This window comes from Nerophis ophidion, linkage group LG12 (genome assembly GCF_033978795.1).
Source record: "Nerophis ophidion isolate RoL-2023_Sa linkage group LG12, RoL_Noph_v1.0, whole genome shotgun sequence".
Lineage (NCBI taxonomy): Eukaryota > Metazoa > Chordata > Actinopteri > Syngnathiformes > Syngnathidae > Nerophis > Nerophis ophidion.
Window position 1 is genome coordinate 31,271,748 of NC_084622.1, and position 11,819 is coordinate 31,283,566.

At 44.6% G+C, this 11,819-nt stretch overlaps 1 protein-coding gene across 4 annotated transcripts in view; it reads left to right on the plus strand.

Moving 5' to 3' along the window:
• Positions 1-5,662, plus strand: part of ckap5 (cytoskeleton associated protein 5) — a 74,128-nt gene extending 68,466 nt beyond the window's left edge. For all 4 annotated transcript variants that reach the window (XM_061917367.1, XM_061917369.1, XM_061917368.1 and 1 more), the window contains one exon: positions 4,527-5,662. In XM_061917367.1, coding sequence (XP_061773351.1) covers positions 4,527-4,781 — 255 coding nt within the window. In that variant the 3' untranslated portion in view covers positions 4,782-5,662. The remainder of the gene's footprint in view (positions 1-4,526) is intronic.
• The last annotated feature ends 6,157 nt before the right edge of the window (positions 5,663-11,819 follow it).

Consider the following 11,819-nt stretch of genomic DNA (forward strand, 5'->3'; position numbering starts at 1 on the left):
ATGGCAGAGCTTCTCACCCTATCTCTAAGGGAGAGCCCCGCCACCCGGCGGAGGAAACTCATTTCGGCCGCTTGTACCCGTGATCTTATCCTTTCGGTCATGACCCAAAGCTCATGACCATAGGTGAGGATGGGAACGTAGATCGACCGGTAAATTGAGAGCTTTGCCTTCCGGCTCAGCTCCTTCTTCACCACAACGGATCGATACAACGTCCGCATTACTGAAGACGCCGCACCGATCCGCCTGTCGATCTCACGATCCACTCTTCCCCCACTCGTGAACAAGACTCCTAGGTACTTGAACTCCTCCACTTGGGGCAGGGTCTCCTCCCCAACCCGGAGATGGCACTCCACCCTTTTCCGGGCGAGAACCATGGACTCGGACTTGGAGGTGCTGATTCTCATTCCGGTCGCTTCACACTCGGCTGCGAACCGATCCAGTGAGAGCTGAAGATCCCGGCCAGATGAAGCCATCAGGACTACATCATCTGCAAAAAGCAGAGACCTAATCCCGTGGCCACCAAACCGGAACCCCTCAACGCCTTGACTGCGCCTAGAAATTCTGTCCATAAAAGTTATGAACAGAATCGGTGACAAAGGACAGCCTTGGCGGAGTCCAACCTTCACTGGAAACGTGTCCGACTTACTGCCAGCAATGCGGACCAAGCTCTGACACTGATCATACAGGGAGCGGACTGCCACAATAAGACATTCCGATACCCCATACTCTCTGAGCACTCCCCACAGGACTTCCCGAGGGACACGGTCGAATGCCTTCTCCAAGTCCACAAAGCACATGTAGACTGGTTGGGCAAACTCCCATGCACCCTCAAGAACCCTGCCGAGAGTATAGAGCTGGTCCACAGTTCCACGACCAGGACGAAAACCACACTGTTCCTCCTGAATCCGAGGTTCGACTATCCGGCGAAGCCTCCTCTCCAGTACACCTGAATAAACCTTACCGGGAAGGCTGAGGAGTGTGATCCCACGATAGTTGGAACACACCCTCCGGTCCCCCTTCTTAAAGAGAGGGACCACCACCCCGGTCTGCCAATCCAGAGGTACCGCCCCCGATGTCCACGCGATGCTGCAGAGTCTTGTCAACCAAGACAGCCCCACAGCATCCAGAGCCTTAAGGAACTCCGGGCGGATCTCATCCACCCCCGGGGCCTTGCCGCCGAGGAGCTTTTTAACTACCTCAGCGACCTCAGCCCCAGAAATAGGAGAGTCCACTACAGATTCCCCAGGCACCGCTTCCTCAAAGAAAGACGTGTTGGTGGGATTGAGGAGGTCTTCGAAGTATTCCCTCCACCGATCCACAACATCCGCTGTCGAAGTCAGCAGAACACCATCCGCACCATACACGGTGTTGATAGTGCACTGCTTCCCCTTCCTGAGGCGCCGTATGGTGGTCCAGAATCGCTTCGAAGCCGTCCGGAAGTCGTTTTCCATGGCTTCCCCGAACTCTTCCCATGTCCGAGTTTTTGCCTCCGCGACCGCTAAAGCTGCACACCGCTTGGCCCGTCGGTACCCGTCCACTGCCTCCGGAGTCCTATGAGCCAAAAGAACCCGATAGGACTCCTTCTTCAGCTTGACGGCATCCCTCACTGCTGGTGTCCACCAACGGGTTCTGGGATTACCGCCACGACAGGCACCAACAACCTTGCGGCCACAGCTCCAATCAGCCGCCTCGACAATAGAGGTTCGGAACATGGTCCACTCGGACTCAATGTCCCGCACCTCCCTCGTGACATGTTCAAAGTTCTCCCGGAGGTGTGAATTGAAACTCTCTCTGACAGGAGACTCTGCCAGACGTTCCCAGCAGACCCTCACAATGCGCTTGGGCCTGCCAGGTCTGTCCGGCATCCTCCCCCACCATCGCAGCCAACTCACCACCAGGTGGTGATCGGTAGAAAGCTCCGCCCCTCTCTTCACCCGAGTGTCCAAAACATAAGGCCGCAAATCCGATGACACAACTACAAAGTCGATCATGGAACTGCGGCCTAGGGTGTCCTGGTGCCAAGTGCACATATGGACACCCTTATGTTTGAACATGGTGTTTGTTATCGACAAACTGTGACGAGCACAAAAGTCCAATAACAAAACACCACTCGGGTTTAGATCCGGGCGACCATTCTTCCCAATCACGCCTCTCCAGGTTTCACTGTCGTTGCCAACATGAGCGTTGAAGTCTCCCAGTAGGACAAGGGAATCACCCGGAGGAGCACTTTCCAGTACTCCCTCGAGTGTACCCAAAAAGGGTGGGTATTCTGAACTGCTGTTTGGTGCGTAAGCACAAACAACAGTCAGGACCCGTCCCCCCACCCGAAGGCGAAGGGAAGCTACCCTCTCGTCCACTGGGTTGAACTCAAACGTACAGGCTTTGAGCCGGGGGGCAACCAGAATTGCCACCCCAGCCCGTCGCCTCTCACTGCCGGCAACGCCAGAGTGGAAGAGGGTCCAGTCCCTCTCGAGAGAACTGGTTCCAGAGCCCTTGCTGTGCGTCGAGGTGAGTCCCAAGCTAGCTCTTGGGACGTGGAACGTCAGAAATATTTGTGCAAGAACAAAATATTTATAGTTGAGACATACATGAAAATGACTGCAGTAGCTGTCAGATAAGTGTAAAATACTGTATCATGAAAATGTCGTAGGTCCAAAAATCCTTTATTCTCACTCACTCTCCTTATGTCTGGTCAAAGTCACCAGTAAATGTGTAAGCAATGGCTAGTTTTGATTCTGGTTATGTAAACAAATTGCATAATCTTTTATTTATTGACTGAAAAATATTGAAATTCAATGTGGTAAATGTGGTAAATGGATGCTTTTGTAAAGCGCTCCAAGTATGTACAAAGTAAGCTACAACCTGCTACCGAAGAATGTACATCAAGTCTTCTCAACAACAAAAAAAACATATAGCCTTAGAGAAAACCTTTAGTATATCAGTATGTAGATTTTAAATTATGGAATTAAGTCAAACAATGTACTAATATGAAACAGTCAAACTGTTTAAACTCAGTGTTTACAGTGGAGAAAAATCTTGGCAACATTTTAAACTTTATTGAAAAATGTGATTATTTTATTCATTTCATTATGTATATAATGGATTCAACTATTTATTGAGAACTTTATTATTTATGGATTTAAACTGTGTATAAATTGAGAACAGGGCGTGAACAAACAAGTGTGTTTGTATGAGTTTGGAAAAGTGTTTTGTGCTATGACGAATCCACATTTCAAATTGTATTTGGAAACTGTGGACGCCGTGTCATTGGGGCCAATGAGGAAAAGAACCATCCGAACTGTTATATGCGTGTGTGTGTAATTACTATGAAGTGGGTAAGGGGTAAGATAATAAGACCTTCTTCTTACTCCCTTTCGAACAAGTTGTAATGACAAACAAGACATATGTGATGTATCATTCTGTAAATGTATGCTTGTTGGAAATAAACTTAAACTACAAAAAAATTGCAGTATTACAATACCCAAAACCAGTGAAGTTGCAAAGCGAAAGCAATTTATCATCAACACCCAGAAATGCCGCTGGCTTCACCCGCCCCACCTCCACAGCTCATCTTAGATGGACTGATGCAAAGTGGAAAAGTGTTCTGTGGTCTGACGAGTCCACATGTCAAATTGTATTTGGAAACTGTGGATGCCGTGTCCTACGGGCCAAAGAGGAAAATAACCATCCGGGCTGTTATAGGGGTAAAGTTCAAAAGCCAGCATCTGTGATGGCATAGGGGTGTATTAGTGCCCAAGGCATGGGTAACTTACACATCTGTGAAGGCACCATTAATGCTGAATGGTCCATACAGGTTTTGGAACAACATATGTTGCCATGCAAGCAACATTAAATGGACGCACCTGCTTATTTCAGCAAGACAATGCCAAGCCACGTGTTACAACAGTGTGGCTTCATAGTATGAAAGAGTGCGGGTACTAGACTGGCCTGCCTGTAGTCCAGACCTGTCTCCCATTGAAAATGTGTGGCGCGATATGAAGCCTAAAAGACCATAACGGAGTGTTGAACAACTTAAGCTGTACATCAAGCAAGAATGGGAAAGAATCCCACCTTAAAAGTTTCAACACTTGCTCTCCTCAGTTCCCAAACGTTTACTGAGTGTTGTTAAAAGGAAAGGCCATGTAACACAGTGGTAAAAATGCCCCTGTGCCAACTTTTTTGCAACGTGTTGCTGCCAATAAATTCTAAGTTAATGATTATTTCCAAAAAAATAAATAAGTTTCTCAGTTTGAACATTAAATATCTTGTCTTTGCAGTCTATTCAATTGAATATAAGTTGAAAAGGATTTTAAAATCATTGTATTCTGTTTTTATTCACCATTTACATTTTGTACATGCATGCACTGTTTATGGAAAGTATGTACTTTTTGCAAATATTTACAATGGTAGTTAAGTGTAATTTTGTAATACAATGAAGGAATACCTTAATGTATATATTTTTTTAATGAGATTTCTTCCTGAGACACAAACCCCCGAGTTATTTACTCTTTGCTCACCTGCTGCAGAGCGGAGGTGACGACGAGGCCAAGCGAGCGCCCAACTCCTCGCTGCCGTCATCCAAGCCGCCGGTGGCCTCTTCCACCGACATGCTCCAAAGCAAGCTCTCGCAGCTGAAAGAGTCCCGGGAGCTCTACCAGCAGGAACACAACAACGCTCAGTCCTGCTCTACTTCGCAAGCACACACCCGCCCCACCTCCACAGCGGCCAACCTGGATGAACTGAAGAAACGTCTGGACCGCATCAAGAGCAACAGGCAGTAGAAAACACAACATCCTCATGTCATGTGTAGAGTCGGCTCCTTGTGTTGCTGCACTTTGTGGGTTTCCTCTTCCGGAAGCAACCTAGGAACACAAGATGTGCAGCAAGTCCAAACCAATCAATTCGGGTTTCATTGTAGTTTGGTAATTCCAGATGTCTTAAATTCTGTCCAAGATGCAGGATCGGCAAAACACAGTAAAAACTAACCTTTCACTTTGACTAACGCACATCCTTCTCTTCACTATGTGATGGCTAAACATGTTTTTGTTTTTTTATTCTGTAGCTCAATGTATGTAAATATTTGAAGGTGTTAACAGCATAAGTCATTCATCGTGCAAGAAAACATGTTCTCGATATCTAAAGTACACAGATGTCCGCATTGTGGCCAAACACTGTAACACCTACGGGAGTCTGTTTCTAACATAATTTTAAGAAAAACGGCTTCGTCCATTTTGCCTGTGTAAAGTCAAACTTCCTACACAGGAGATGACGCTCAGCCAAAAGGGCTTGTAAATTCACGTTAGTTGGGTTTGTTTTAATTTGGGGTAATACATATGTCGTGCGTTTCACCGAGTGGCTGTAAATACTGTATGTAATGTCCTCATTTAACACCCGAGGCCATCTGTATGTCATATAAAACTCTTGCTGTATGTTCGTTCAGCTCTTTGTCCCATTTGAAAGAGGTTTCAACAGTTGGAAAGAGCACATGGCATGACGTCGGTGAATTTTCATTTTTTCTCATGTAAATAAAATTTGCGTTGCTAAACTTGCTGCTTAATTACAACATTATTTTCTAGGTCCTCTTTTAAGGAGTATAATGTGTTGTGTAGTCGAACCTTTGAAACAATAATACATTTAATAAAGTGTCAAATATCCCAAGTCACCTGTTTTCTATGTTGTTTGTAATGAATTCATATAAAACAAGCTGGGAAAACATCGACTTTAGCTTTAAAATTCTTATGAAACGATTGACAATTGTAAATCGCTAACATGCCTCGCCAGTTATTTAGAATTGATATGTTCTTTCATTCAAAAGTACATCTGTAAACTGAGCACAAAAAAGTGTCAAGTTGAGTTATTTTGCCAGAATACCCCCCGAACACCTGAGGAGGTGTTTGGGGCGTGTCCGACCGGTAGGAGACCACGGGGAAGACCCAGGACATGGTGGAGAGACTATAGGAACACCCGGAATACGCCGGCAGGAGCTAGACAAAGTATCAATCAATCAAAGTTTATTTATATAGCCCTAAATCACAAGTGTCTCAAAGGGCTGCACAAGCCACAATGATATCCTCGGTTCAGAGCCCACATAAGGGAAAGGGAAAACTCAAAACCCAGTGGGATGTCAGTGTGAATGACTGAGAAACCTTGGAGAGGACCGCAGATGTGGGTGACCGGATGCAATGGACATATCAAGTGAGTCTATCATAATATTGTGAATGTCTGGTCCATATTTGATCTAACATAATAGTGAGAGTCCAGTCCATGGTGGGTCCAGCAGGAGACCATCCCGAGTGGAGACAGGTCAGCAGCGCAGGGATGTCCCCCCTCCCCCCACACACACTAACAAGGGAGAGAGAGGCAGAGGAGAAAATAAAAGAAACGGCAGATCAAATGGTCTAAAAGGGGCTCTATTTAAAGGCTAGAGTATACAAATTAGTTGTAAGATGGGACCTAAATGCTACTGGGAGGGCATTCCATAGTACTGGAGCCCGAATAGAAGTAGCTGGGGAAAGAGAAGTTTCAATCAATCAATGTTTATTTATATAGCCCTAAATCACCAGTGTCTCAAAGGGCTGCACAAACCACAACGACATCCTCTGTAGAGCCCACATAAGGGCAAGGAAAAACTCACCCCAGTGGGATGTCAGTGACAGTGACAATGATGACTATGAGAAACCTTGGAGAGGACCCCATATGTGGACAAACACCCCCCTGTGAGAGTCCAGTCCAAATTGGATCCAACACAGTAGCGAGAGTCCCGTCCATAGTGGAGCCAGCAGGAAACAATCCCAAGCGGAGGCGGATCAGCAGCGCAGAAACGTCCCCAACTGATACACAGGCAAGCGGTCCAACCTGGGTCCCGACTCTGGACAGCCAGTACTTCATCCATGGCCACCGGACCGGACCTCCTCCACAAGGGAGAGGGGGACAGAGGAGAAAAAGAAAAGAAACAGCAGATCAACTGGTCTAAAAAGGGGGTCTATTTAAAGTCCAGATTATACAAATGAGTTTTAAGGTGAGACTTAAATGCTTCTACTGAGGTAGCATCTCGAACTGTTACCGGGAGGGCATTCCAGAGTACTGGAGCCCGAATGGAAAATGCTCTATAGCCCGCAGACTTTTTTTGGGCTATGGGAATCACTAATAAGCCGGAGTCCTTTGAACGCAGATTTCTTGCCGGGACATGTGGTACAATACAATCGGCAAGATAGGCTGGAGCTAGACCGTGTAGTATTTCATACGTAAGTAGTAAAACTTTAAAGTCACATCTTAAGTGCACAGGAAGCCAGTGCAGGTGAGCCAGTACAGGCGTAATATGATCAAACTTTCTTGTTCTTGTCAAAAGTCTAGCAGCCGCATTTTGTACCAACTGTAATCTTTTAATGCTAGACACGGGGAGGCCCAAAAATAATACGTTACAGTAATTGAGATGAGACGTAACAAACGCATGGATAATGATCTCAGCGTCGTTAGTGGACAAAAATGGTGCGAATTTTAACGATATTACGGAGATTAAAGAAGGCCGTTTTAGTAACGCTTTTAATGTGTGAGTCCAACGAGAGAGTTGGGTCGAAGATAATACCCAGATTTTTTACAGTCACCTTGTTTAATTTTTTGGTTGTCAAATGTTAAAGTTGTATTATTAAATAGAGGTCGGTGTCGAGCAGGACCGATAATCAGCATTTCTGTTTTCTTGGCGTTGAGTTGCAAAAAGTTAGTGGACATCCATTGCTTAATTTCATTAAGACACGCCTCCAGCTGACTACAATCCGGCGTGTTGGTCAGCTTTAGGGGCATGTAGAGTTGGGTGTCATCAGCATAACAGTGAAAGCTAACACTGTATTTGCGTATGATGTCACCTAGCGGCAGCATGTAGATGCTGAAGAGTGCAGGGCCAAGGACCGAACCCTGGGGAACTCCACACGTTACCTTAACATAGTCAGAGGTCACGTTGTTATGGGAGATGCACTGCATCCCGTCAGTAAGATAGGAGTTAAACCAAGACAGGGCTAAGTCTAACATACCAACTCGTGTTTTGATACGCTCTAATAAAATATTATGATCAACGACATTGAAAGCAGCGCTAAGATCGAGGAGTAGCAACATAGATGACGCATCAGAATCCATCGTTAGCAATAGATCATTAGTCATTTTTGCGAGGGCTGTCTCAGTAGAGTGGTTTGCCCTGAATCTGGATTGAAAGGTTTCACGTAGATTGTTAAACGCTAAGTGTTCATTTAGCTGCTCTGCAACAATTTTTTTCAAGCATTTTCGAAATAAAGGGAAGGTGAGACACCGGGCGGTAGTCTCCCACGAGGTCAGGATCGAGGTTAGGTCTTTTAAGGAGAGGATGAATAACCGCTTTTTTGAATCCTAAGGGAAGAGTGCCAGAGGAAAGAGATAAGTTTATAATATTTAGCATTGATGGACCTAATAATACAAAGAGCTCCTTGATAAGTTTCCCAGGAAGTGGGTCAAGTAAACATGTTGTTTGTTTTATTCCATTTACACGTTGTAACAATTCTTCTAAAGTTATTTCCTCAAAACGAGAGAAACTATTTTGGAGGGCAGTATCCGCCGTGTATACAGTCGTATCTGTGTTGATATAACTCAGTTGTAAATGGGACGCATTGTCTTTAATCTCCTTTCTAATGAGTTCAATTTTCTTATCAAAGAAATTCATAGTCATCTGCCGAGTGGGTGGAGCTACTGGAAGGAGTCCCTTGTTGGGTTAGCAATGCTACTGTACTAAACAAAAATTTAGGATCGTTTTTATTAAGGCGGATGAGATTTGAGTAATATTTAGCTATGGCTAAGATCAGCATGTGTTTATAAGTTATTAAACTATCACTCCATGCTTGATGGAAAACCTCAAGTTTAGTCGCGCGCCATTTGCGTTCCAGCTTTCTACATAATTTATGAGCTCTAGTTTCTTCTGAAAACCATGGGGTATGCCTTTTTGAAGCCTTTTTTTAACTTCAGCAGTGCTATACTATCAATGCTTTCGCGCAGGGCCTAGTTAAAGTTGTTAGTGAGGTTATCAATAGAGCCCACATAATTTGGGAATGGTGCCATTACCAAGGGCAGTAGAACAGCAAGAGTCGTCGTTGTGGCAGCATTAATGTTGCGGCTGCTATAGCACTTATTATTATTATTAGCTTGCCGAACATGAGTCTGAACTTCAAATTTTATAAGGTAATGATAGGACATTACTTTAGTAATACGGGAGTATCGTAACTTTGGAAATGGTGATACCCCTGACAAGCACTAGGTCTATCGTATTACCGTTGCGATGCGTGGGTTCATTTATTATTTGTGTAAGACCACAGCTATCAATTAAAGTCTGGAGCGCCACGCACGGTGGGTCCGATGGGGTATTCATATGGATATTAAAGTCCCCCAGCAACGAACTCTGAGAATTCACTGATAAAGTCCGAATAGGGCCTTGGGTGGCGGTAGATAACAGTCAGGTATAGAGGCAGCGGTGTGACAGACCTCATAGTAAGCACCTCAAATGATTTATATTTATTATTTAGGTTAGGACTAAGGTTAAAGTTTTCGTTGTATATTAGTGCGACCCCCCCCAACCCTTTTAAGGGGACGGGCAATATGCGCATTCGTATAGTTAGGAGGAGATGCCTCATTTAGCGCAAAAAAGTTGTCTGGTTTAAGCCAGGTTTCGCTGAGACCAATGACGTTAAGATTGTTGTGTCTAATGACCTCATTAACTAATAACGTTTTGGGAGACAATGATCTTATGTTTAAAAAGCTCATATTATTAGGTAGTGGGCTGTTTTAAGGAGTTTTTGATCAAATTATCCGTAGTAGCAATATTAATAATGTTGCGTTTATTATGCGTAGTGCACTTAAAATAATTACGACCATAACTAGGAATTGATATGACGGGAATTTTCCGACTGTTTGCTTGGTGCTGCGATAAACTGAACGCATCATAATTTGCCACCTCAGTAGAACGCATGTCCAACTCTGACACAGTCACAGCAGAAAAAACATTATGTGAGTTGTGTATTATTCTAACTGACTCCTCACCCAGATATATGTGGGGATTAGCCTTTAGCTTTGTTGTTAGCCCCGCTCGGCATCCACGCTTCTGCTTCCGATAACACCGCTTACGTGTCTTCCGTTGACGGTCCCCACTGGTACTATACTCCGCTGCGTCAAAGGCCGCTGGATGTAGCCAGCGAAGTATTCCCATGCTAGCGAGGTGGTCTAACATACACGCATCTTTCAGTCCTAAACGGCCCGATCTATCCACATCCAGAATTGTCTGGCGGTCGTATGTGACCACAGAGTGTCCACGCTATAAGACAGACATGAAATTTGCAGAATTGTCCAGTATTTTTGCCAAATGTTCTATTTCTACCAAGAGCGTCTGCAAGCCGCAAATCGTCCAGGCGCCACCATCTTGACAAGGATGAAAAAGTTTGGGCTTCTCTGCTTAGGCTGCTGCCCCTGCAACCTGACTTTGAATAAGCAGAAGATGATTTACAATTAACACACAATGTCCCATATATGTAACATAACATATTTAACATTAGGTAGTATTTTAGAAACAGAATCATAAAATGTGTTGTATATGCAAATGGTTGGAAATTAATATTGCAGCACCCAGACACGTAAAGTACAATACATACATACATACATATATACATACATACATATATATATATATATATATATATATATATATATATATATATATATATATATATTACAACTAAAACAATATTATATGACTATGTTGTATTAAAACAAACATTCTAGAGGATTTTGACAGAGCAAATCTGGATGCCTTCAGGTTCATTGGATCCATAATCTCACGGGAACCTGAAGTAGACCTCCCACAATCAGGAAGAAGGCACAGCAGAGGATCCACTTCTTGGTGGCATAGTTCAGTTGAAAGAGCGGCCGGTCCAGCAACTTGAGGGTTCCAGGATTGATCCCTGCTTCCGCCATCCTAGTCACTGCCGATGTGTCCTTGGGCAAGACACTTTACCCACCTGCTCCCAGTGCCACCCACACTGGTTTAAATGTAACTTGGGTTTCACTATGTAAAGCACTTTGAGTCACTAGAGAAAAGGATCTCAACCTGGTCATGTTCCACACGTCCATCAGTCAGCCTCTCCAATACTGTCTGGTGTGGATCTGCAACCAATCTGGACAATCAGCAAAGGTGCATGAACAAAGTATTGAGCCAAGGTTTTGTACTTGTACTCGTTCTTATGTACATGTAATTTTTGAGTTTTTTAATTTTAATTCATTTTCAGGATTTTTTTAAAATAACTTTTTCTACATGATCATTATGAAGTATTGTCTGTGGAATGCTGAGGACAAAAATTAGGTTATTCAATTTTGATGTGGGGCAGCACGGTGGAACAGGGGTTAGTGCGTCTGCCTTAAAATACGAAGGTCCTGAGTAATCCTGGGTTCAATCCCGGGCTCGGGATCTTTCTGTGTGGGGTTTGCATGTTCTCCCCGTGAACGCGTGGGTTCCCTCCGGGTACTCCGGCTTCCTCCCACCTCCAAAGACATGCACCTGGGGATAGGTTGATTGGCAACACTAAATTGGCCCTAGTGTGTGAATGTGAGTGTGAATGTTGTCTGTCTACCTGTGTTGGCCCTGCGATGTGGTGGCGACTTGTCCAGGGTGTACCCCGCCTTCCGCCCGATTGTTGCTGAGATAGGTACCACCGCCCCCTGTGACCCCAAAAGGGAATAAGCGGTAGAAAATGGATGGATGGATGGAATTTTGATGTGAGTGCGAATGTTGTCTGTCTATCTGTGTTGGCCCTGCG